Source organism: Carcharhinus amblyrhynchos, chromosome 5 (genome assembly GCF_965287045.1).
Source record: "Carcharhinus amblyrhynchos chromosome 5, sCarAmb.v2.hapA, whole genome shotgun sequence".
Taxonomy (NCBI): Eukaryota; Metazoa; Chordata; class Chondrichthyes; order Carcharhiniformes; family Carcharhinidae; genus Carcharhinus; species Carcharhinus amblyrhynchos.
The window spans coordinates 8,244,245-8,268,818 of NC_137328.1; the positions used below are offsets into that span (position 1 = coordinate 8,244,245).

General features: G+C 46.4%; 1 protein-coding gene across 1 annotated transcript in view; it reads right to left on the bottom strand.

Moving 5' to 3' along the window:
- The window catches only part of palm2akap2 (PALM2 and AKAP2 fusion), a 216,272-nt gene that overhangs the window by 138,236 nt on the left and 53,462 nt on the right, over positions 1 to 24,574 (bottom strand). The window contains exon 3 of the mRNA XM_080188456.1: positions 624 to 669. Coding sequence (XP_080044582.1) covers positions 624 to 669 — 46 coding nt within the window. The remainder of the gene's footprint in view (positions 1 to 623; positions 670 to 24,574) is intronic.

Below are 24,574 nucleotides of genomic sequence, written 5' to 3' on the forward strand. Positions count from 1 at the left end.
CTCAGACAGAGACCTGGGGCTGGAATTGAACCCGGGGACCCTGGTGCTGAGGCAGCAGTGCTCACCACTGTGCCACCGTGCCGCCTGAGTTTGAACGTCGCTGACCTTCTGTGATAAGCAATAATAGCTGCATAGACGCCCTTAAAGGGTTAAGCTGAGCAGCTAAGCCTGAAGTTTTAAGCTGGGATCTCAGCAGGGTGAGTGTTATTTGGAAAGGTCGCTCTGCTTTTAATCACACACAGCTCAGGAGTTTGAGCCCCTGTTGCAAATTTAAAAAAGAAATCGTGACAGAAGTTTTCCTCAGATTTGAGCTTACTTTTTCTTTGATCGTACAATGTCAACAGAATAAAGCAATGTCTAAACAGGAGAGGCCACCAGCAACAGCCCAAGTAACAGTCACGACCTGCTTCAATGCACCAAGCACATTTTAACACAATCTTCATTCGAGGTTCTAACAGCCTATGTGAGCACTGGCATATTCACATGCCAGCTGACTCTGGCTTCCTCCCTGCTCTGTCTCCTGAAATAAAGGTGGGGAAATGACACACAAATGGAGCAAGTTACCAATCTGCCAGAAAAAAGAGAAAGAGAAAGAGAGAGAGAGAGAGAGAGAGGCGACTTACTGTTATGGCTTGGAGCCTTTGCTTCTGCAGTTCAGCCTCTGCCATCCTAGAAGGGGGGGATACAGAACAGTGCAGTCACAAAAGAGAACCGTAGCTATAGCACTCAGGTAGACTGAAGGAAGGGGAGGTGGTGGTGGTCGGGGAGGGGGGGACCGGTGTGGGAGGGGTGGGTCTTTCTCTGCTGCCGGTTAGCCGAACTGTAAAAGACTCATTTCAATCACTGGCTAAGTGCTGGCTTTGGCTGTAGTGTAACGGCATTTTCCCCACACTGCTGTGACAAGCCTTGTATGTACAGCGAGGAGGAGCTGAGCAGGGGGGATAGCTGGCATGTCTATCATTTTTTTTGCTTTGACGTGCCTCTGAGTTCTTGCTCCTCCTAGATTGGCAGGGGTGGTGGGGGGGGGGTACTTGCCGTTTAAGAGGATGTGCAGGAATGACCCGCATGTGGGAATGTGTTACAGTGTGTGCGGCAGACGGGAGTTTGCAGCTTTGAGTAAGAGAAAAAGGGAGGGAACCTGAGGAATCACGCTAAAAATAATCCAGGCAGCCCTGTGTCTTTTCTGCTTGTGTTCCTGATCTGTTGCCAACTTCCACTCAAGTTGAACTCCTTCTGTGTGATTATAATTTGCTAGCTCCTTTCCAGAGGCGACGAGCTCCTACCCTCGATTTAGCTCGCTGGAGTTTAAAATATTCTTGCCACTTGGGGTGGCACGGTGGCACAGTGGTTAGCGCTGCTGCCTCACAAGGACCCGAGTTCGGTTCCCAAGTGTCCGTGTCTGCGTAGGTTTCCTCCGGGTGCTCCGGTTTCCTCCCACACCCCAAAGACATGCAGGTTAGATGGATTAGCCATGCTAAATTGACCCGTAGTGTCAGGGTGATAAGCAGGGTAAATAGGTGGGTTTTTCGGTGATAGTGGGGGAGTAGAGGCTGGGTGAGATTGGTTTCGGTGCAGGCTCGATGGGCCAAATGGTCTCCTTCTGCACTGTAGGATTCTGTGGGAGCTTCTGTAATTTACAGCCCTCCCACACCCCTCCCACTCCCCATCCCTTTCCCTCTCCATCCCACCCAGCTTCCCAAACCTCCAGCCAGCGGAAACCTTTTCGACATACCAAAAGCCCTCAAGTTTTGAACACTCCTGCTAAATCAACCTTACCCTTCCCCGAATTAAGTAAACTTATTCTAAAGCCTTTGTTTGACGTATGGATCGTGAATCATTTTGTAAAGGTGCGGATCGGAAATGTGCCCAGAGTGAACAATTCCGGCGATGGAACAATTATGCATTAAATGACCATCTTTCGTAGATGGCTGTGTATTTTTTTGGTTAGTTTTCTTTTTGGAGTCCAATTTCTCAGCAGTTAGGATAATTCCATCACACGGATTGAAGTTATTTGTTAAATTTAGTTTTACCTGACACTAACAGCACTGTGGGTGGACCGACGCCACATGGACTGCAGTGTTTCAAGGAGGCAGCTCAACACCATCTCAAGGGGCAATTAAGGATGGACAATAAATGCTGGTCTAGCCAGCAACGTCCACATCCCGTTAATCAATCACAAAAACCTTCACTCTGCCAGTGACATCTATTGGTTGATAGTTGAGATGTTTCATCAGGTGTGGCCTCTCACTGGGAATGAGAATGCAGGCGGGTGGGGGTGAAGTGGGAGGGGATGATAGGGAGCTGGATGGCTGATGAGGTTGCCTCTAACTTGTCGCACGGTGGCTCTTTTACGTATGTCATAGAATCCTACAGTGCGGAAGGAGGCCATTCAGCCCATCGAGTCTGCACCGACCACAATTCCACCCAGGCCCTATCCCCATAGCCACCTACATTTACCTTAGCTAGTCCCCCTGACACTAAAGGGCAATTTAGCATGGCCAATTCACCGAACCCGCAATTCTTTGGACTGTGGGGGGAAGCCGAAGCACCCAGAGGAAACCCACGGAGACACGGGGAGAACGTGCAATCTCCACATAGAGAGTGATCTAAGCCGGGAATCAAACCCAGGTCCCTGGAGCTGTGAGGCAGCAGTGCTAACCAGTGCGCCGCCATGCCACCCTAGGACTATGAACTAGGAATAGGAGTTGGCCCCTTGAGCCTGTTCCAAAAAGATCTTGGCTGATCTGATTGTAACCTTGATCCCTGACAACCTTTCACCTCCTTGTTGATCAAAAGTCTACCAAGCTCTACCTTAAAAATATTCAAAGACTTTGCTTCAATTGCCTTTTGGGGAAGAGAGCTCCAAAGATACATAATTCTCTAAGAGAAAATATTTCTCCTCATCTCTGTCTTAAATGGGCAGCCCCTTATTTTAAACAGCAACCCTTAGATGTAGTTTCTCCCATGAGGGGAGACATCTTCTCCGCATCCACCCTGTCAAGACCCCTCAGGATCTTACATGTTTCAATCAAGTTACTGCTAACTCTTTTAAACCCTAGTGGATTCCAACTTAGTCTGTTCAACCTTCCCTCAGAAGACAACACATCCACTCCAGGTGTTAGCTTGGTAAATCTTCTCCAATGCATTTCCATCCTTACCCTCTTGCCTTTGAACCTGAGGGTTGTGGGTTCAAGTCCCAGTCCAGAGGCCTGAGTGCATAAGATGAACACAAGATGGCACTTCATGGGAGTACTGAACCCTAGAACCCTCCAGTGCAGAAAGAGGTACCAGCCACAATCCCACCCAGACCCTACCCCCATATCCCTACATATTTTATCCACTAATCCCTCTCACCTAAGCATCTCAGGGCACCAAGGGGCAATTTTAGCAAGGCCAATCAACCTGTGGGAGGAAACCCATGCAGACACGAGGAGAATGTGCAAATTCCACACAGACAGTGACCCAAGCTGGGAACCGAACTCAGGTCCCTGGAGCTGTGAAGCAGCAGTGCTAACCACTGTGCTACCGTGCCACCCTGAAGGAGTGCTGCACTCCCTGAGGTGCTGTCTTACAGATGAGACATGAAACTGAGGTCTGACATTTATCCCTTAGCCAATATCACTAAAGCGAGTTATCTTGCTTCGCGTTGCTGTTACTGTGCACAAGTTGGCTGCTGCGTTTCTTACACATTTCAATGCACTTCAAAAGCTCCCTCCTTCCTTTCCAATGGGCAAATTTCAATAACTTGTTCTCATAACACAACGGACCATCATTTCCATAAGCTGCTCTAGAGTACTTTCCAGCTCCAAATAGTCACCAGAGATGCCTCAGTATTTATTTATGACATGTTAACAGAGCAAACACAAATATATTGTGAAAGGGAAATTTGGGAGAAGGCACTGCAAAGGCCACACACCAGCACTGATAACATTTATTTATATTCCTGTTAATATTTAGAATGTGAGAAAGTGGAGAAAGTGAAACCCCCAGGGCAGGATTTTCCACTGGGGTCAATTTGTCACTGGTGCTGGTTTGGATTGAGACTGAGGGTGGTCCCCTCATTCCCGGTGGCACAGTGGTTAGCACAGCTGCCTCGCAGCGCCAGGGACCTGGGTTCGATTCCAGGCTTGGGTCACCGCCTGTGTGGAGTCTGCAAGCTCCCTCCTTGACTGCGTGGAGCCTGCAAGCTCCCCGCTTGTCTGCTTGGGTTTCCTTCCGGTTCTCCGGTTTCCTTCCACAGTCCAACGAATTGCGGGTTAAGTGGATTGGCCATGCTAAATTGGTGTCAGGGGGACTAGCTAGGATAAACGCATGGGGTTGTGGGTATAGGGTTTGGATGGGATTGTGATCAGTGCAGACTCGATGGGCCGATTGGCCTCCTTCTGCACTGTATGATTCTACTATTCCCACTCATAGAATCATAGTGATTTACAGCCTGCAAGGAGGCCATTTGTCCAAGGTGTCTGCACCAGCCAACAAGGGGCCATCCAGTCAAACCCCACTTTCCTGATCTTGGTTCAGAGTCTGATAGGTTATGGAACTCCAAGTGCACATCCATGTACTTTTTAAACATTATAAAGGTTTCTGTGTCTGCCACCCTCTCAGGAAGTGAGTTCCAGATCCCCACTGCCTTGTGAGTGAATCCCCTCCAAAACTCTACCTTTTATGGTAAATCCCTTATTGTTGGTATGTATGTTTAACTCTGTTTGCTGCAGTCTATGCAAAGACTTCATTTTAAGATATTTTTGCCTATGCAACTAATGCCGCTGAGCTTAAAAACTTGATTACATTTTAAAACTATCATGACTTCAATCAGGCCATCGGGGTTGGCCTATCGGAGTACGAACCCATTGATTAAGGATCCAACTGAAGGGCCAATCAAGGAGTCTTTGTGCCTTGTGCTTAGCCGAGAGTGAGAATTCCTCCGGTACCTCCCAGAGGTAGACTGCTGACTGCGAGCACTCTATGTACTGCTGTTAGAGTTTGCAAATAAAGGGATTTTGGTGAAGGAGCTTCTGCCTCGGAAAACTTATTACAAAAACTCAGAAGGGTTTGCTGAAAACTGACCACATTCCTGAAAAGTACACAGCAAACAAAACAAGTTTTGATAGCAACAGCTGCAAAGCCTGTGTCTGCCGGACACAGACAGACTGCAATAATGAGATAAAGGTTGAAATATAATTTGGATTTTAGCGTGTTTGAGCGGTTTGTTTTCAAGATCCTGTCCAGTACAGTACAGGGACTGGCTTAGCAGCCAGTCTCAAAGTTTGCTTTCACTCTGCTTCTGTATTGATTTAATTTACTTTAAGTTCTGATCAATAAAAGAAATTCATCGTATCGGCGCTGTCCTCATCTATTCAAAAGAATGAACGGACTCTACAGTTGGCCCCTTAACAAAGTGAAGTCGTTCTTTCATAGAGATTATATCTAGGCCCCTTATAAATTTATACATTTTCCATTAGGCCTTGCTTTAGTCTCTTCTGATCCAAAGAAAACAATGCCAGTCTCTACACTCTTTCCTCGTAATTACAATTCTCCAGACTTGGGGCCTTGTAATTCCCCTCTCCCAATGCAATCAGCTCTTTCAGAGAATGCAGTGTCCAGAACTGCATCCAGAGTTCCAGCTTTGGCCTAACCAGCATTGTTCACAGTTCCAACATCACCTCCCAGCTCTTATATTTGGTACCTCAGTTAAAAGGAAAGCGCCTCGTGTATCTTCTTAACCACCTTGCTGACCTGTCCAGCCACGTTCAGGGAGCTGTGGACACGTGCACCCACGAGATCCCTCTGGGTCAGGATTCATTCAGCCTGTGGGGTGAGCTTCTTATTGCTTTTGTAATCAACACCTCTATATTCTCGGAAAAGACTCGCCTTGGTTCTTCATGACCTCAGGACGTCTCAGAGCTAGGTTAGGTGTACTGGCCATGCTAAATTGACCCTCAGTATCGGGGGATTAGCTGCGTAAATACGTGGAGTTACGGGATAGGACCTGAGTGGGATTATTGTTGGTACAGACTCGATGGGCCAAATGGCCTCCTCCTGCACTGTAAGGATTCTATGAAAATACTTTATGGATAATTGGGCACTTTTGAAGGGTAGTCATTGTTGCAATGTTGGAAATGTAGCAGCTGATTTGAGTACAGCAAGATCCCACAAATAGCGACAATGTCAATGGCAAAATGCTTTGTCTTGTTGTTGGTTGAGGGTTAAAATCCGGCTAGGATATTGGGGAGAACTCTCCCTGTTCACCTTGGTTTGATTTATTATTGTTCCATGTATTTATAACACGCAGTGAAAAGTATTGTTTCTTGCACGTTATACAGACAAGGCATACCATTCATAGAGAAGGAAAGGAGAAAGTGCAGAATGCAGTGTTGCAGTCATAGCTAGGGTGTAGAGAAAGATCAACTTAATGTAAGATAAGTCCATTCTAAAGTCTGATGGCAGCAGGGAAGAAGCTGTTCTTGAGTTGGTACGTGACCTCATACTTTTGTATTTTTTACCCGACGGAAGAAGGTGGAAGAACATAAGAACATAAGAACATAAGAACATAAGAAATAGGAGCAGGAGTAGGCCATCCAGCCCTTCGAGCCTGCCCCGCCATTCAATAAGATCATGGCTGATCTGTCGCTGCTCAGTTCCACTTTCCCGCCCTCTCCCCATAACCCTTAATCCCCTCTCCTATCAAAAACCCATCAACCCGTGTCTTAAAAATATTTAGCGAGGCAGCCTCCACCACTTCAACGGGCAGAGAATTCCAGAGATTCACCACCCTTTGAGTGAAGAAATTCCTCCTCAACTCTGTTCTAAACCGCCCCCCTTTTATCTTGAGGCTGTGCCCCCTAGTCCTATTGTCTTTTTTGAGCGGGAAGAGTCTTTCCACCTCTATCCTATCCATCCCATTCATCATCTTATACGTCTCAATGAGATCTCCCCTCATTCTTCTAAACTCTAACGAGTACAAGCCCAGTTTATTCAGCCTCTCCTCATAGCTCAACCCCCTCAACTCCGGTATCAGCCTAGTAAACCTCCTCTGCACTCCCTCCAAGGCCAAAATATCTTTGCGCAGGTGCGGCGCCCAAAAATGCACACAGTACTCCAGTTGCGGCCTCACCAATGCCCTATACAGCTGCAGCAAGACCTCCCTACTTTTATATTCAATCCCCTTCGAAAATGAAATGGAAGAGAAAATGTTCGGGGTGCGTGGGGTCCTGAATTATGCTGGCTGCTTTGCCGAGGCAGCGGGAAGTGTAGACAGAGTCAGTGGATGGGAGGCTGGTTTGCGTGATGGACTGGGCTACACTCACGACCTTTCGTAGTTCCTTGTGGTCTTGGACAGAGCAGGGGCCCATACCAAGCTGTGATACAACCAGAAAGAATGCTTTCTATAGTGCATCTGTAAAAGTTAGTGAAAGTCGTAGCTGACATGCCAAATTTCCTTAGTCTTCTGAGAAAGTAGAGGCTTTGGTGGACTTTCTTAACTATAGTGTCAGCATGGGGGGTGGGGACCAGGACAGGTTTTTGGTGATCTGGACACCTAAAAACTCAAAGCTCTCAACCCTTTCTATTTCATCCCCGTTGATGTGAACAAGAACATGTTCTCCTTTACGCTTCCTGAAGTTGACGCCAATCTCCTTCATTTTGTTGACATTGAGAGAGGGATTATTTTTGCCGCACCAGTTCACCAGATTCCCCATCTCATTCCTGCACTCTATCTCATCATTGTTTGAGATCCGACCCACTACGGTGCTGTCGTCAGCAAACAGTACAGTATTCTGTAAACTGCGTGTGTGCTGTTATATGCTCTGTCCGAGACCAGAACTCTCCACTCGCTTGGCGAAGGGGGAAACCCAGAAAGCTTGTGGGTTTACTATCAAATAAACTGGTTGGACTTTAAGCTCATCTGAAAGACAGAGGAGCTGGATTCTCCGGCCTCGCCTGCGGCTGGGGTTCTCCAGTTCCGCTGCAGTGAACAGAGATTTGGCTAATTGCCAAATTCTCCATTCTCCCTGGCAGTGGTGGTAGGGTGTGAACAGCTGATTTTGGGGTGGGGGTGGGATGTTGGGCCTTGGTAAGATGCTCTTTCCAAAAATCGATGCAGACTCGACAGGTTGAACAGTCTCCTTCAGCACCGTAGGGATTCTATAATTCTTTATTGATGGGCAGTTCGCAATAGGCATGTTTGCAATGACATCAGTAAATCCAAGAATATCCACCACCAAACTGCTTGGTCGAATCCAAATGGGAGAAATCACAGATTTATTTGGATCGAACCAAATATTTCTATTCTGGGTCTAGCTGAATTTCAAATCCTTCTCGCTGCTTTACACGGTTTTCTGTGTCCCAACAGAAACATTGAGGGCGCATAGAATCCCTACAGTGCTGAAGGAGGCCATTTGGTCCATCAATTCTGCACCAACAACAATCCCACCCAGGCCCCACTCCCGTAACCCCACATGTTTAACCCACTAACCTACACATAACTCACTCTAACCTACACATCCCAGGTCACTAAGGGGCCACTTCGCATGGCCAGTGCACCTAACCTGCGCATCATTGGACTGTGGGAGGAAACCCACACAGACACTGGGAGAACGCGCAAACTCCACACACGCGGTGACCCAAGCCGGGAATCGAACCCGGGTCCCTGGAGTCGTGAGGCAGCGGCGCTGACCACCGTGTCGCCCAAAATAAAAATCGTGAATCGTGAAAAGGGGATGAAGGGATTTGATTTCCCTGTCTCTGTTTTAGAAGTCCCATTGAACGGCATTCCGAACTTAAATCCGGGGAGGGATTTGGCTGACGCGCGCTCGGTTTTCACCGAGGGAGGAGTGGAAGGAGAGAAGCGAGGGAGAGGGAAACAGAAACGAGGGAGATTTCCTACATATGGTGGTAACTCGGTGATTGTAATTTTTGGCGTACACATTTGCTGGAGACATCCTGTCCCTATGCACTGCCGATCACTTTTGCTCCAGTGTTATTGAAATTCTTTGGAGGAATATTAGACGTGACAGCTTCCACTAGGGCATGAACAGGGGACAAGAGGTGTGCGCAGGGAAGAATGTCACTGCGATCATGCGACCCACAGACAGAGAAGAGCTGCTCTGCATTATATTCATGCCCTGTAAGTAATAGCTGCCATCTGGCATTCACTTCCCCAAAGACAGGGAGGTACTCTGTACTCGCTGACTTATGCCAAGTAATTCGGAATGAAACACAAGCTGCTGCTATGGCATATTGTGAGCGCAAAAGGATCTATCTACCCTGCCAAGAGATTGATTAATTTACCAGCAATTTATATAGTGCAAAAAAGATGTACGTGTTAGGTGGATTGGCCAGGCTAAATTGCCCCTTAGTGTCAGGGGGGGCTAGCTAGGGGAAATGCATGGGTTATGGGAATAAGGTCTGGCTGGGATTGTGATAGGTGCAGATGCAATGGGCTGAATGGCCTCCTTCTGCACTGTTGGGATTCTGTGATTATATGAAAGCAGGATAGGCAATGGCCCAGTGGAATTATCGCTAGACTATTAATCCAAGACTCTCATCTAATGTTCTAGGGACTTGGGTTCGAACCCCAAGTTCCGCGGCAGGTGATGGAATTCAAATTCAATAAAAAAAATCTGGAATTAAGAACCTACTGATTACCATTATCAATTGTCAGAAAAACTCATCTGGTTCACTTGTGGCCTTTTAGGGAAGGAAATCTGCCGTCCTTACCTGGTCTGGCCTACATGTGACTCCAGAGCCACAGCAATGTGGTTGACTCTCAACTAACCTCAGGCAACGGCAATGAATGCTGGCCCAGACAGCCACACCCATATCCCAGGAATGGATAAAAATGATGCTTTTCCACATGTATTAAACAATTCTAATATTACAAAATTGCACTGTATTACTCTTGAATAGTAAGAGAAAAGTGACTTATTTTACGAATACCCAAACCAAATTAGTTAGGAATGAAGATGGATCTCATTAAATCGCAGTGTTAATATAGTGAGTGATGTGGGTGAAAACTGCCCCTTTAGAATGTCAAAATCAGGACAGAGAATGCTGGTAATGCTCAGTGAGTCAGGGCAGCGCCTGTGAGGGGAGGATTAACATTTCTGGTTTTCGTTACTCTTTGGTCCTAGTAGCACCTCTGGGAGTGGTGGCCATTGCTGGGACTGTACCCAATCAAGTGCCTGAGCCGTTTATGGAGGAGAGGGGGTGCTGAGGACAATTGAGGCGACCATTGAAGGCGCCAGAGCGGAGGGTGTCGCTGAAGTGGCTCAGGATCATAGAATCGTGGTATCCCTACAGGAGACCATTCAGCCCATCGAGTCTGCACTTGCCTACGGAGCATCTTTGATGATCTGATGATGGTATGTTCATGCCTGATGCAACTTCCCAAATCTCATTTCACTCCCCACTCCTTGCTCTGATGCCCAAGTTATAACTGGGGTTACCCTGCTACCTTTTGCATTCCTCCCCTCCCTGCACTTCCTTCATCCCCCTCTGCACCCCCCCCCCCATTCTCCCCACTCTGACTCTTCCCCTGTGTGTTTAGATACTCAGGAGCTGCCTGTGGTTAGCTGGTAATATCTGAGACCTCGGCACAGAGGAGGACCTGAACTCTGAGGCAGGAACACCGTCATTCAGGCTGACCCTCACAGCTATTTGATTTGATTTATTATTGTCACATGTATTATCATACGTTGAAAAGTATTGTTTCTTGTGCACTTTACAGACAAAGCATACCATTCAGAGAAGGAAATGAGGGAGAGCAGAATGCGTTAAGTTGATCTTTCTCTACACCCTAGCTATGACTGGAACCCTGCATTTTGCATCCTCTCCTTTCCTTCTCTATGAACGGTATGCTCTGTCTGTATAATGCACAAGAAACAACACTTTTCACTGTGTATTAGCACGTGACAATAATAAATCAAATCAAAGCAATTCATTAAGATCCATTATGTATAACTCCCATCTTTCCACCAGGTCTTTGACAAAGGAAATTTATTCATCTGGATTCTAAAGACTGTTAGACATCTTGGCCATTAAGAATTGAAAGGAAGGCTGCAGATTCTTTGTCTTAGCAGAGGATCCATCTCCCTCTGGTCAGCCTAGGTTAGAAAATGCAGATGGCCTTTGTATAATTCTCTTTGAAGGTGAGCTTGCACAGTCTGCACATGTGATCATTAGTGGCTCTTCAGGGATAGCGAGGTGCAAGCTTTCCTGAAACTGTGAAATAGCTTCTGATCACCGACAGATGACCCGTTCTAAAGGGCTTTTTCTGTTTTAAAATTTTAGAAATAGCAGTGCACGCCTCTGTATATATGCGTAAAAAAATGATACAGTGTGATGTCTTAGTCCCTCACACCTCTCATCAAATTTTATTTGACAACCATCCTGTGAAATGTCTTGGGATGTTTAATTATGTGAAAGGTGCTATATAAATGCAAGATTTTGTCGATTGGCTACAACCTGAAAGATTTATTGCCATTGATGTTTTGAAACTGCTTGGGCACTGTCCAGTAAACTTTACCTGATTAGGTTTCGAATGTGCAAAGTTACAAAGGCACGGAAACTTTTCAAATTCTAACAGGATTAGACAGGGTAGATTCAGGAAGAATGTTCCCGATGGTGCAGGAGTCCAGGGGTCATAGTTTGAGGATAAGGGGGTCAACCTTTTAGAACTGAGGTGAGGAGAGATTTCTTCACCCAGAGGGTGGTGAATGTGTGGAATTCACTCCCACAGGAAGTAGTTGGGACCAAAATGTTGTCTGATTTCAAAGATAAATTAGATATAGCTCTTGGTGCTAAAGGGACCAAGGGATGTGGGGGAAAGAAGGAATTGGGATATTGAATCTGAACATCAGCCATGATCATAATGAATGGCGGAACGGACTTGAAGGACTGAATAGCCTACTCCTGCTTTTAGTTTCTATGATTCTATAACTCACTCAATGACTGATAGAAACATAGAAAATAGAAGTAGGCTAGGCCATTCAGCCCTGCTCCATTATTCAATACGATCATGGCTGATTCTCCTATCCCTGTGCTCTCCTCATACCCATGACACCTTTAGAGATTAGAAATCTATCTATTTCCTTTTTACCTATAGTCAGTGACCTAGCTTCCGCATCTTTCGCTGCACTCCCTCCATGGCGAGTAAAACTGATTTTTAAAATTTATTCATTAATGTCACTGGTAGGCTTACATTAACACTGCAATGAAATTACTATGAAAATCCCCCAGTTGCCTCACTCCAGTGCCTGTTCAGGTACACCGAGTGTGAATTTAGCCTGGCCAATCCAGCTAACCAGCACATCCTTTGGACTGTGGGAGGAAACCAGAGCTCCTGGACGAAACCCACGCAGACACAGGGAGAATGTGCAGACTCCACACAGACAGTGACCCAAGCCGGGAATCGAACCCGGGTCCCTGTCACTGTGAGGCAGCAGTGCTAATCACGGTACCACTGAAAGTACAGCCTTTCTTAGGTAAGGAGACCAAAACCGCACACAATACTCCTGCTGCGGTCTCGGCAAAGCCCTATACAGCTGCAGTAAGACATCCTCGCTCCTGTACTCAAGTCTTGTTGCAACGAGGGCCAATATACCACTTGCCTTTCTAACTGCCTGCTTGCTTTCAGTGACTGGTGAATTTGAACCTTTTATATGTCATCATTTCCCTATCTATCACCATTTAAACAACACTCTGCCGCTCCGTTTCTCCTTCTGAAGAAGAAACCAAATCATTCTCCGAACAGTTTGACGAGTTGTGATTCCTCCCACACAGAGAAACGAACTCTTAAGAATAAAACTATCCTGAGGCAAACTTTAAATCTTATTGGCCTGTTTGTGGAAAAAAAAATTACCCTTTCAGAGACGACTCGATTAGCTTGCTGAGGATATATTGCAATCAGTAAATCTTCATTACGAAGACAATCACGGCTTATTTTTATAGAGCGTGTTAGCAAACGGATGTGTTACGCACTTTGAACAATCAAAAGTAAGCAAGACCCCAAACATCGCTCAAAAATATGAAAATAACTCCACCGGTGATGGTTTTGTGGGGCAGGTTTAGCCTGATGTGGGATTGAGACGCTGGAAAGGAAAGCATTAAAAAAAGATTTCCCTCTCTGCAATCGTCTTCTGTGGCATCAGGCTGCCCCAAAGCGCTTTCCAACCAATCAAGTTCTTGCTCAAGTCACAGTAGGAAATGTGCCAGTGACTGCATCGATATGAGAGACACAGTGGTGTAGAACTGGTACCCCCCAAGACCCATGTGAATACTTTGGGGATATGGTGGGGAGGGCTGGGGTTGATCATAGGATCTACAGTGCAGAAGGAGGCCATTTGGCCCATTGAGTCTGCACCGACAACGATCCCACCCAGGTCTTATCCCCGTAACCCCACATATTCACATTTCTAATCCCCCTGACATGAAGGGACAATTTAGCATGGCCAGTCAACCCAACCTGCCCATCTTCGGAGCGTAGGAGGAAACCAGAGCACCCGGAGCAAACCCACGCAGACACGGGGAGAACATACAGGCTCTACATACAGGCAGTGACCCGAGGCCGGTAGTGGAGAGCCCCCTATACCTCTGTGGTGATGGGCCGGGGGGAGGAAGTTAACTTTAAGATCTGATGACAGGGCGCCTGACCTTGGTGGAGTTGATCTTGCCAGCTTCACGAGGCCCCGCCATGCTAGAGTGACCCTTTTCTTTGACCAAGAGGCTCAACATCTGGAGAGGAAATTGGTCTGGGGAGCTGGAGAGCTTCACACTCGTTTTCTATCTGAGCCTAACACTTTGGTAAGAATCCCCCCATTGTTTCAAATCCCACTGTGGAACCTGATGGAACTTAAATCCAATTCCTAAATCTGGAATATAAAGCTGGCCTCATTAATGATGACCATGAAACCATCTGGTTCACTAATGTTCTTTCGGGAAGGAAATCTGCCACCCTTACCTGGTCTGGCCTACATGTGATTCCAGAGCCACAGCAATAGCTCTTAGCTGCCCTCAGAAATAGCCTAAAGGGTCACTCAGTTCAAAGGCAATTAGCGATGGGCAACAAATGCTGGCCCAGCCAACGCTGCCCACATCCCATTCGAGAATCAAGAACAAATAAAAGCTCCACAAACAGCAAGTTAGGGACCTTAGCTAAGACATTGGAAGAGCTCCCCTGCTACCTTCAAAACATCCAACCTAGAGGACAAACAGGATCTTGAATATCGCTGAAAAGAGAGACGTGTTACTGAAGCTTTTCGATTTGCACTCATCAGGACAAATGCAAGAATACCAAATTTCAAAACATCACAAATGATCTGTTCCCGATGGAAGAAGGTGGACGAGGGTATGCCTGGACTACATGGGATCCTTGATTATGTTGGCTGTTTTTCCAAGGCAGCGTGGGATGTGTAGACAGAGTCAATAGATGGGGGCCTGGTTTGCGTGACAGACTGGGTTTTGTTCATGACCCTTTGCAGCTTTTTGCAGTCTTGGGCAGAGCAGGAGCCATACCAAGCTGTGATACAACCAGAAAGAATGCTTTCTATGGCGCTACTGTAAAAATTGGTGAGAATCATAGCGGACCTGCCAAATTTCCTCAGTCCTTTAAGAAAGTAGAGGCATCGTTGGGCCTTCTTGACTATAGCATCAGTGTGGAGGGACCAGGCCAGGTTGTTTGTGATATGAAAGACTGAAAACACATACCAACCAACTCAAGAACAGCTTCTTCCCTGCTGCCATCAGACTTTTGAATGGACTTACCCTGCATTAAGTTGATCTTTCTCTACACCCAACTATGGCTGTAATAGTACATTCTGCACACTCTCCTTTCCTTCTCTATGAATGGTTTGTTTTGTCTGTATAGCACGCAAGAACCAATACTTTTCACTGCACATGTGACAATAATAAATCAAATCAAACCAAATCACAATCAAATCAGGTGAGTGGAGAGTCGTAAACATGGTGTATATATATATATTCAGAGGCACAATTGCAAGATAGTGGTTGGAATGTGAGTCTCTACAGGTAATTAAGTCTTACAAACCAGCAAACAAACATGCTGTCTGATTCGATTAGCTAATCAGTGGGATGTACGGACTACATCCATAGTAGTGAAATTCATTTATGACTTTGCTTAATTGTGTGACGTATCGTGCTTTAATATACCATGTGAAAGATGGCATCTCTAGCAGTGCTGCACTCCTTCAATCCTGGCACTTGAGTGTCAAAAATGTGGGACTGTGAACCAACATCGCCTGCGACTCAGGATTTGGGAGTGTCACCCACTGGCGTCAGTCCTAGTCCTCGTCCGTGTGTCAGGGCAGCACTCGGAGCAGGAACATAAGAAATAGGAGCAGGAGTAGGCCATCTAGCCCTTCGAGCCTGCCCCGCCATTCAATAAGATCATGGCTGATCTGTCGTGGCTCAGTTCCACATTCCCTCCCTCTCCCCATAACCCTTAATCCCCTCTCTTATCAAAAACCCATCAACCCGCGTCTTAAAAATATTTAGCGAGGCAGCCTCCACCACTTCAACAGGCAGAGAATTCCAGAGATTCACCACCCTTTGAGTGAAGAAGTTCCTCCTCAACTCCGTTCTAAACCGCGCCCCCTTTATCTTGAGGCTGTGCCCCCTAGTCCTACTATCCTTTCTGAGCGGGAAGAGTCTCTCCACCTCTATCCTATCCATCCCATTCATCATCTTATACGTCCCAATGAGATCTCCCCTCATTCTTCTAAACTCTAACGAGTACAAGCCTAGTTTATTCAGCCTCTCCTCATAGCTCAACCCCCTCAACTCCGGCATCAGCCTAGTAAACCTCCTCTGCACTCCCTCCAGGGCCAAAATATCCTTGCGTAAGTACGGCGCCCAAAACTGCACACAGTACTCCAGCTGTGGCCTCACCAATGCCCTATACAGCTGCAGCAAGACCTCCCTACTTTTATATTCAATCCCCCTCGCTATGAAGGCCAGCATCCCATTCGCCTTCCTGACCACCTGCTGCACCTGCAAGCTGGGTTTTTGCGACTCATGCACAAGGACCCCGAGGTCCCTCTGCACCGTCGCCTGCTGCAGTTTTTCGCCACGTAAGTAATAATCCTTCCTACCATTCTTCCTACCAAAGTGGACCACCTCGCACTTGCCAACATTAAATTCCATTTGCCATTTCCTGGCCCATTCGCCCAGCCTATCTAGATCCTTCTGCAGACTCTCCACACCCTCCGCACAATTTGCCTTTCCCCCAATCTTGGTGTCATCAGCAAATTTCGACACCCTGCACTCGGTTCCCTCCTCCAGATCATCTATATAAATGGTAAATAAGACTGGATCATAATGAATGCCGGAGCAGGCTTGAAGGACTGAGTGGCCTACTCCTGCTTCTCGTTTCTATGGATATCGCTGGGAACAAAAATCTAGGCTCCGCTCCTGAATAATTATCCTGCTAAAGGAACGCAGCGTGTGAGGTACTGATGAAGAGATTGGATTGCCTGCCAACATGAGATAGTACAAGACGTCCAACATCAAGGCAACTAGCCCCAAAACGCTGATTATTGTCATATATCATAACATAATGGAGTATCATTTTTTGAAAGGGGGTTGGGCGATGCTATTTGCAGTAAGCTATCTTTTAAAGTTTGGAACATCTGGTTCAAATCCCCACCACTCATAGGCCTTGCTGACTGAAGTTGCCAAGGAGATATAAATCGTACAAGTTTTGGGTGTATGAGAGTTGTGGGGCACTGTACACCCAAATCAAGATTAAGACAACTCTGAGTTATTTCAAAATGGGGTATTTTTGCTCAGGACAAATTTATACTATATTTAAATAGAATACGCAGTAAAGGAAGAAAAGCTTACATTTATATAGCTTCTTTCACATCCCCAGGACATTCTGAAGCCCCCTACTGCCTCACGTTTTGAAGTATAACCACTGTTTTAATCACTAAGCGAAGCATTGGCCACTTTGTACACAGCCAGCTCCTACAACTGCTGCCTCACAGCTCCAGGGACCCGGGTTCAGTTCCGGCCTCGGATCACTGTCTGAGTGGAGTTTGCGTGCTCTCCCCTTGTCTGCATGAGTTTCCTCCGGATCTTCTGGTTTCCTCCCACACTCCAAAGATGTGCAGGTTAGACAGATTAGCCATGTTACATTGCCCTTTAGTGTCCCAAGATGTGCAAGATAGATAGATTGGCCATGTTAAATTGCCCCTTAGCATCCAAGGATGTGCAGGATAGATGGATTGGCCATGTTAAATTGCATTTAATAATCAATCACATTGCTATGGGTTGGAGTCACATGTAGGCCAGACCAGGTAAGGATGACAGATTTCCTTCCCAAAAGGACATTAGTGAACCAGATCGATTTTTCCGACAATCGACAATGGTTTCGTGGTCACGATTAGACTTTTTATTCCAGATTTTTATTTGAATTCATTTGATGCGGTGGGATTCAAACCTGGGTCCCTCAGACCTTGGGTCTCTGGATTACCAGCCCAGTGAAAATACCACTGCGCCACCCTTGATAAAGCCCAGGATGCTGCAATACTTTATCAAATACTCCCTCAACCTGTTCTACCAGCCTCAACGATGCAGATACAATCAACTGTTTCTGCATCCCCATTTCGTATTATTATAAGAACATAAGAACATAAGAAATAGGAGCAGGAGTAGGCCATCTAGCCCTTCGAGCCTGCCCCGCCATTCAATAAGATCATGGCTGATCTGTTGTGGCTCAGTTCCACTTTCCCGCCCTCTCCCCATAACCCTTAATCCCCTCTCTTATCAAGAACCCATCAACCCGCTTCTTAAAAATATTTAGCGAGGCAGCCTCCACCACTTCAACGGGCAGAGAATTCCAGAGATTCACCACCCTTTGAGTGAAGAATTTCCTCCTCAACTCCGTTCTAAACCGCCTCCCCTTTATCTTGAGGCTGTGCCCCCTAGTCCTACTGTCTTTTTTGAGCGGGAAGAGTCTCTCCACCTCTATCCTATCCATCCCATTCATCATCTTATACGTCTCAATGAGATCTCCCCTCATTCTTCTAAACTCTAATGAGTATTATTATTAACCCTTCAGTTTATTTTGTGTCTCTGAATATTCCTGACCAAAATGAACCACAGTAAGAAGTCTCACAACACCAGGTCACAGTCCAACCAGTTTATTTGATAGTAAACCCACAAGCTTTCGGGGTTTGCCCCTTCGTCAGGTGAGTCTCACCTGACTGGAGGACTAGGGGATTTTCACAGTAACTTCATTGCAGTGTTAATGTAAGCCTACTTGTGACACTAATAAATAAAACTAAAAAAAAACCCTGAGTGGTCTCTTACTTGATAAAGACAGATGCAAAGTGTGACATAAAATAACACAACCATGTCCCCTGCCTCTGCGTAAACCCATCAGTTTCTAATTGACCCCCTCCTCCTCCTACCCAACCTCTTGCTAATTATATGAAAAATAACTTATCCGCCCTGATAAAGCACTGCTTTCCGCACGCTGAGAATGCTTCAAACTGAAAATTACGCCGCGCAGTTTATTGGTGCTAGGAGGTTTATGAGATTTCTGCGCACCTCTTTGGTCATTAGTGGTAAATAGCGAGGCCCCGTGTGGAGAAAATTTTTACACTCGTCTGTTGCTGCTGGGGTTGACACTCTGTCTCGCTGTCGTTTTACTGTGGAGGAACTGAATCACCTTATAAGGGAAAAACTTGAGAGGACTGCTGGGCAGGCTGAAGTTTCTCGGTGTTGGAGTGCCTCTGGGAATTCATTACAGAGCTCCTGGCAAAGAGGTAGCATATTTTACAGAGCTCTCGTGCTGAAACAATATCGGCTTTGTAGCTTTACGCTAGACTTGCGTGGCCAATTCCACAGAAGCCGCACTTTCTTTATTCCCTCGTTCAAACCTGCTCCTGGATTTCGTGTGCTCCGTAACGTTGCCAGAAGACAGGGACAAGGGGGAAGGCCATTCAGCCCCTTTACCCCGTTCGCTCTCTTCAGCGAGATCAGGGCGAATCTGGATCTGAATCATAGAATCCCTGCAGCGTAGCGGGGGGGGGGGCATTTGGCCCATCGAGCCTGCACTGACCATAATTTCACTCCCTATCCTTATAACCCCGCGCATTTACCCTACCCCTGACAATTTAACATGGCTAATTCCCCTCACTTGAATACCTTTGGACTGTGGGTGGAAAGCAGAGGAAACCCAAGCAGTCATGGGGAGAATGTACGCTAAGAAAATTCCATGTACAATTTAGCGCATCAAATGTTGAAAGATTTGGAGCACAAAACTACAACAACATACTTACATAATATCTTTAAAGCAATGGAAGGATTCACTGGAGTGATTATAAAATGAAGTGTGACAGTGATCCACATCAGGAGATGTGAGGTCAGATGACCAACACGTGTAACATAGCTAATTCACTCAACCTACACACTTTGGGACACTAAGGGACAATTTAGCATGGCCAAACCTGCACATCTTTGGACTGTGGGAGGAAACTGGAACGCCTGAAGGAAAACCATGCAGATACAGGGAGAACGTACAAATCTCCACACAGACAATGACCTAAGCTGGGAATCGAATCTGGGTCCTTGGCGCTGTGGAGCAGCAGTGCCAATCACTGTGCCACACTTGCTGCCCCAGTTAACTCCTGTTAAACATCTTGGCTCCAGGATCCTTGTTCTCCCGGTCTAACAAAATCAATTAATCACAGTTTTTTGAATTTGTTTTTGCTGACCACTACTCCATCTCCCCCAGTCTCAACAGATCTTTGGAGGGGGTCAGAATTCAGAGGTCCAAATGATTCTGGGCACCATCTCTGCTCTAAAGTTTGAGGTTATATCCTCTTGTTCCAGACTCATCTCCATTGACCTTCTCAACCCCTTTAATCACCTCAACTGGATCATCCTGTAATTTTCTCATGGATTACCAGGCTATGCTATGCAATCTGTTGTCATGTTTAACTCTTTAGCCCAGGTATCAGTGTGGTGCATTTGACTTGCACTCCCTCCAAGGCCAATATATCCTTCCTTACGTGTGCTGCCCAGAACTGACCAAAGTTCTCTAAATGTACTCATTAGAACACCAGTCTAACCATTATTACCACGCTTCTTATTACCATGGTACAACCAAGAGTGCCAATTGCACTCCTCAACTGCAAATACTTACCAATATGTCATTAATGGTCAGTTAATTATATCATCAAGTTTTGTTTTATTAAGTACTTAGAGCGTTGCAAAGAGCAACTGCTGAGACACAGGGCGGGGGGTGGAAGATAGGGACCAGACACCAACGCCTCTACTTTCTCAGAAGTCATAGAAACCCTACAGCGCAGAAAGAGGCCACTCGGCTCATCGGGTCTTCACCGACCATAATCCCACCCCCATGTCTCTACATATTTACCCACTAAATCCTCTAACCTATGTATCTCAGGACACTAGGGGCAATTTAGCATGGCCAATCAACCTAACCCGCACGTCTTTGGACTGTGGGAGGAAACCGGAGCACCCGGAGGAAACCCATGCAGACACGAGGAGAATGTGCAAACTCCACACAGACAGCGACCCACGCCAGGAATCGAACCCAGGTCCCTGGAGCAGCAGTGCTAACCACTGTGCTACCCTGCCGCCCTAAAGAAGACAAAGGAAATTTGGCATGTCAGCTCTGACTCTCACCAACTTTTACAGATGCACCATAGAAAGCATTCTTTCTGGTTGTATCAGAGCTTGGTATGGTTCCTGCTCTGCCCAAGACCACAAGGAACTACAAAAGGTCATGAATGTAGCCTAATCTAACATGCAAACCAACATCCCATCCATTGACTCTGTCTACACTTCCCACTGCCTTGGGAAAGCACTAACATAATTAAGGACCCCAAGGACCCCAGACACACTCTGCTTCACCTTATTCTGTTGGGAACAAGAAACAAAAGTCTGAGGTTATATACCAACTGACCTAAGAACAATGTCTTCCCTGCTGCCACCAGACTTATGAATGGGTCTACCTTGCATTAAGTTGATCTTTATCTATACCCTAGCTATGACTGTAACACTACATTCTGCACTCACTTCTTACCTTCTCCATGAACAGTAGGCTTTTTCTGCATAGTGTGCAAGAAACAATACTTTTCATTGTATACTAAATAATGTAACAATAGTAAATCAAATCAAAACATTTTCAATTCTGTCTTCTGTAATTAAACCTATTAGCACAAAGTATTTGGGCAGGGTTTTCTGGCAATGCTCACCCCAGAGTATTAATGAGAGAGTGCAGAGAAGGTTTACAAGGATGTTGCCGAGACTTGAGAAACTGAGTTACAGAGTAAGGTTGAATAGGTTAGGACTTTATTCCCTGGAGTGTAGAAGAATGAGGGGAGATTTGATAGAGGTGTATAAAATTATGATGGGTGTAGATAGAGTGAATGCAAGCAGACATTTTCCATTGAGGCTAGGGGAGGGAAAAAAAAACTAGAGGACGTGGGTTAAGGGTGAAGGGGGAAAAGTTTAAAGGGAATATTCGGGGGGGTTCTTCACGCAGAGAGTGGTGGGAGTGTGGAATGAGCTGCCAGATGAAGTGGTGAATGTGGGCTCAATTTTAACATTGAAGAAAATCTTGGACAGGTACATGGATGAGGCGGGTGTGGAGGGATATGGCCCAGGTGCAAGTCAGTGGAACTAGGCAGAAAAATTGTTTGGCACAGCCAAGAAGGGCCAAAGGGCCTGTTTCTGTGCTGTAATGTTCTATGGTTCTATGTTCTCAACCCGGAAAATGCCACACATGGTCAATGGGTCTGCCCGCCCTTCCCCCACCCACTACGATTCCCATGGCGTGCGGGATGGAAAAACTCCCCCCCACTGGCTTGGGATTGATCTAATGGTCACCACTACCAAATTGTGGCTGTTGGCCTTCCTGAGACTGGAACGCTGAATGTAAGTGTAAGAGTGTGCACGTTACCATGGCAATGTATTCAAAGGTGAGTGTCAGACCTGAACTCACAACCTTCTAATGAAGAGGCAAATGTACAGCTCACTGAACCACATCCGACACTTAGCAAGAGAGGTTCACGAGTAAGCGTAAAGGCAATTATATTAAATCATAGAATCGCTACAGTATAGAAGGAGACCATTTGGCCCATCGAGTCTGCACCACCAACAATCCCACCCCAGACCCTATTCCCGTAACCCCATATATTTACCCTGCTAGTCCCCCTGACACTAAGGGGCAATTTAGAATGGCCAATCCACCTGATCCACACATCATTGAGCTGTGGGAGGAAACCCACACAGATATGGGGAGAACATGCAAGCTCCGCACAGTCAGTGACCCAAGCTGGGAATCGAACCTGGGTCCCTGGCGCTGTGAGGCAGCAGTGCTAACCACTGTGCCACCTTATCTTGAATGTAGCTCTGAACAAAGCAACATACCAAAGTGAGATAATTTTGCTAATATTTCAACTTACACATATAAAGTTAAGATGACATCCTGGGCATAGTGCACCAGTGAGAAAAGCAGCGATAGATCATGGTGGAAATTCATCAGTCACAATCCCCTACAGCCAGGGAAAGGGCGGAGACTGCAGAAAGACTTGGAGGGGCTAGGTTAGAGAAGCAGCAGGTGGAATACAATGTGGGAAAGACTGAGATTATGGAGTTTGGTAGGAAGAATAGAGACGTAGACTATTTTCCAAATAGGGAAAGACTTCTGAGATCTGAAACACAAAAGGACTTGGGAGTCCTGGTTCAGGATTCTCTTAAGATGTTACAATCATAGAATCCCTACAGTGCAGAAGGAAGCCATTCGGCCCATCGAGTCTGTACCAACACCCAGGCCCTATTCCTGTAACCCTGCTAGCCGCTTGGCACTAATGGACAATTTATCATATCCAATTCACCGAACTTGCACATCTTTGGACTGCAGGTTCAGTTGGCTGTTAGGAAGGCTAATTCAATGTTAACATTCATTTCTAGAGGGCTAGAATACAAGAGCAAAGATGTACTGCTGAGGCTGTATAATGCACTGGTCAGACCCCACTTGGAATATTGTGAGCAGTTTTGGGCCCCATACCTAAGGAAGGATGTGCTGGCCTCGGAGGGGGTCCAAAGGAGGTTCACAGGAAACGATCCCTGGAATGAAGTGTTTGTCAGATGAGGAGCGGTTGAGGAGCTTGGATCTATACTCGATGGAGTTCACAAGGATGAGAGGGGGATCTAATTGAAACTTACAGAGTACTGAGCGGGTGTGGAAAAGACATTTCCACAAGTGGGAATGACGAGAACTCGAGAGCACGACCTCAGAGTGAGGGGTCGCTCCTTTGAAACTGAGATGAGGAGGAATTTCTTTAGCCAGGGAGTGGTGAATCTGTGGAACTCTGCCGCAGAAGGCTGTGGAGGTCAGGTCATCGAGTGTCTTTAAGACAGGGATAGGTAGGTTCTTGATCATTAAGGGGATGAAGGGTTACAGGGAGAAGGCAGAAGAATGGGGATGAGAAACTTGTCAGCCATGATTGAATGGCAGAGTAGAATCGATGGGCCGAGTGGCCTAATTTTGCTCCTATACCTTATGGCCTAAAAGCTTTTCTGTCCATCGTAGAAAACATATCAGGCAATTTGGCCCATCAGTCCCTGCTAGCATTTTCAAAGCACAATCATGCTTTGTCTCACGCTCACCGTCCATTTTTAATTGCTGTTACTAAGTCATTTTTTAAATAATAAACATTTGACCATAGTTCACAAGCAGCAGGGAAACAATCTTTCACTGATATTGGATTGCTTGGCTGTTGCCTCAATAATTGCAATGTTCTACACACAGTAATCCATGATGCTCAGTAACACTCCTCGCCATTTAATTGATTAACCTTTACACTGGGAGTTTACACGCAGACTCCTCTGTAGAGAAATAGCATTGATTTCTAACCCCTCTCTTCAGACTCAATTCTGTGTCTGTAATGTGTAGTTCTGTGATCACAGTTCGATTTAGCCAGCCTGCATACTTTGAAGCTTCTGGAATCATAGAACCCTACAGTGCAGAAAGAGGCCCTTTGGCCCATTGAGTCTGCACCAAACACAATCCCATCCAGGCCCTACCCCCATATCCCTACATATTATACCCACTAATCCCTCTAACCTACGCATCCCTGGACACTAAGGGGCAATTTCTTAGCATGGCCAATCAACCTAACCCGCATGTCTTTGGACTGTGGGAGGAAACCGGAGTACCCGGAAGAAACCCACGCAGACACGAGGAGAACGTGTAAACTCCACACAGACAGTGACCCGAACCGGGAATCGAACCCGGGACCTTGGAGCTGTGAAGCGGCAGTGCTAACCACTGTGCTACCGTGCCGCCCTGCATGGTAGCACAGTGGTTAGCACTGCTGCCTCACAGTGCCAGGGACCCAGGTTTGATTCCCGGATTGGGAACATTAAGGCTTAGTTTAGCATGGCCAATCAACCTAACCCGCGTATCTTTGGGCCGTGGGAGGAAACCGGAGCAAACGCCCGCAGGGAATGTGCAAACTCCACACCGACAGTCAGCCGAGTCTGGAATTGAACCCGGGTCCCTGGCGCTGTGAGGCAG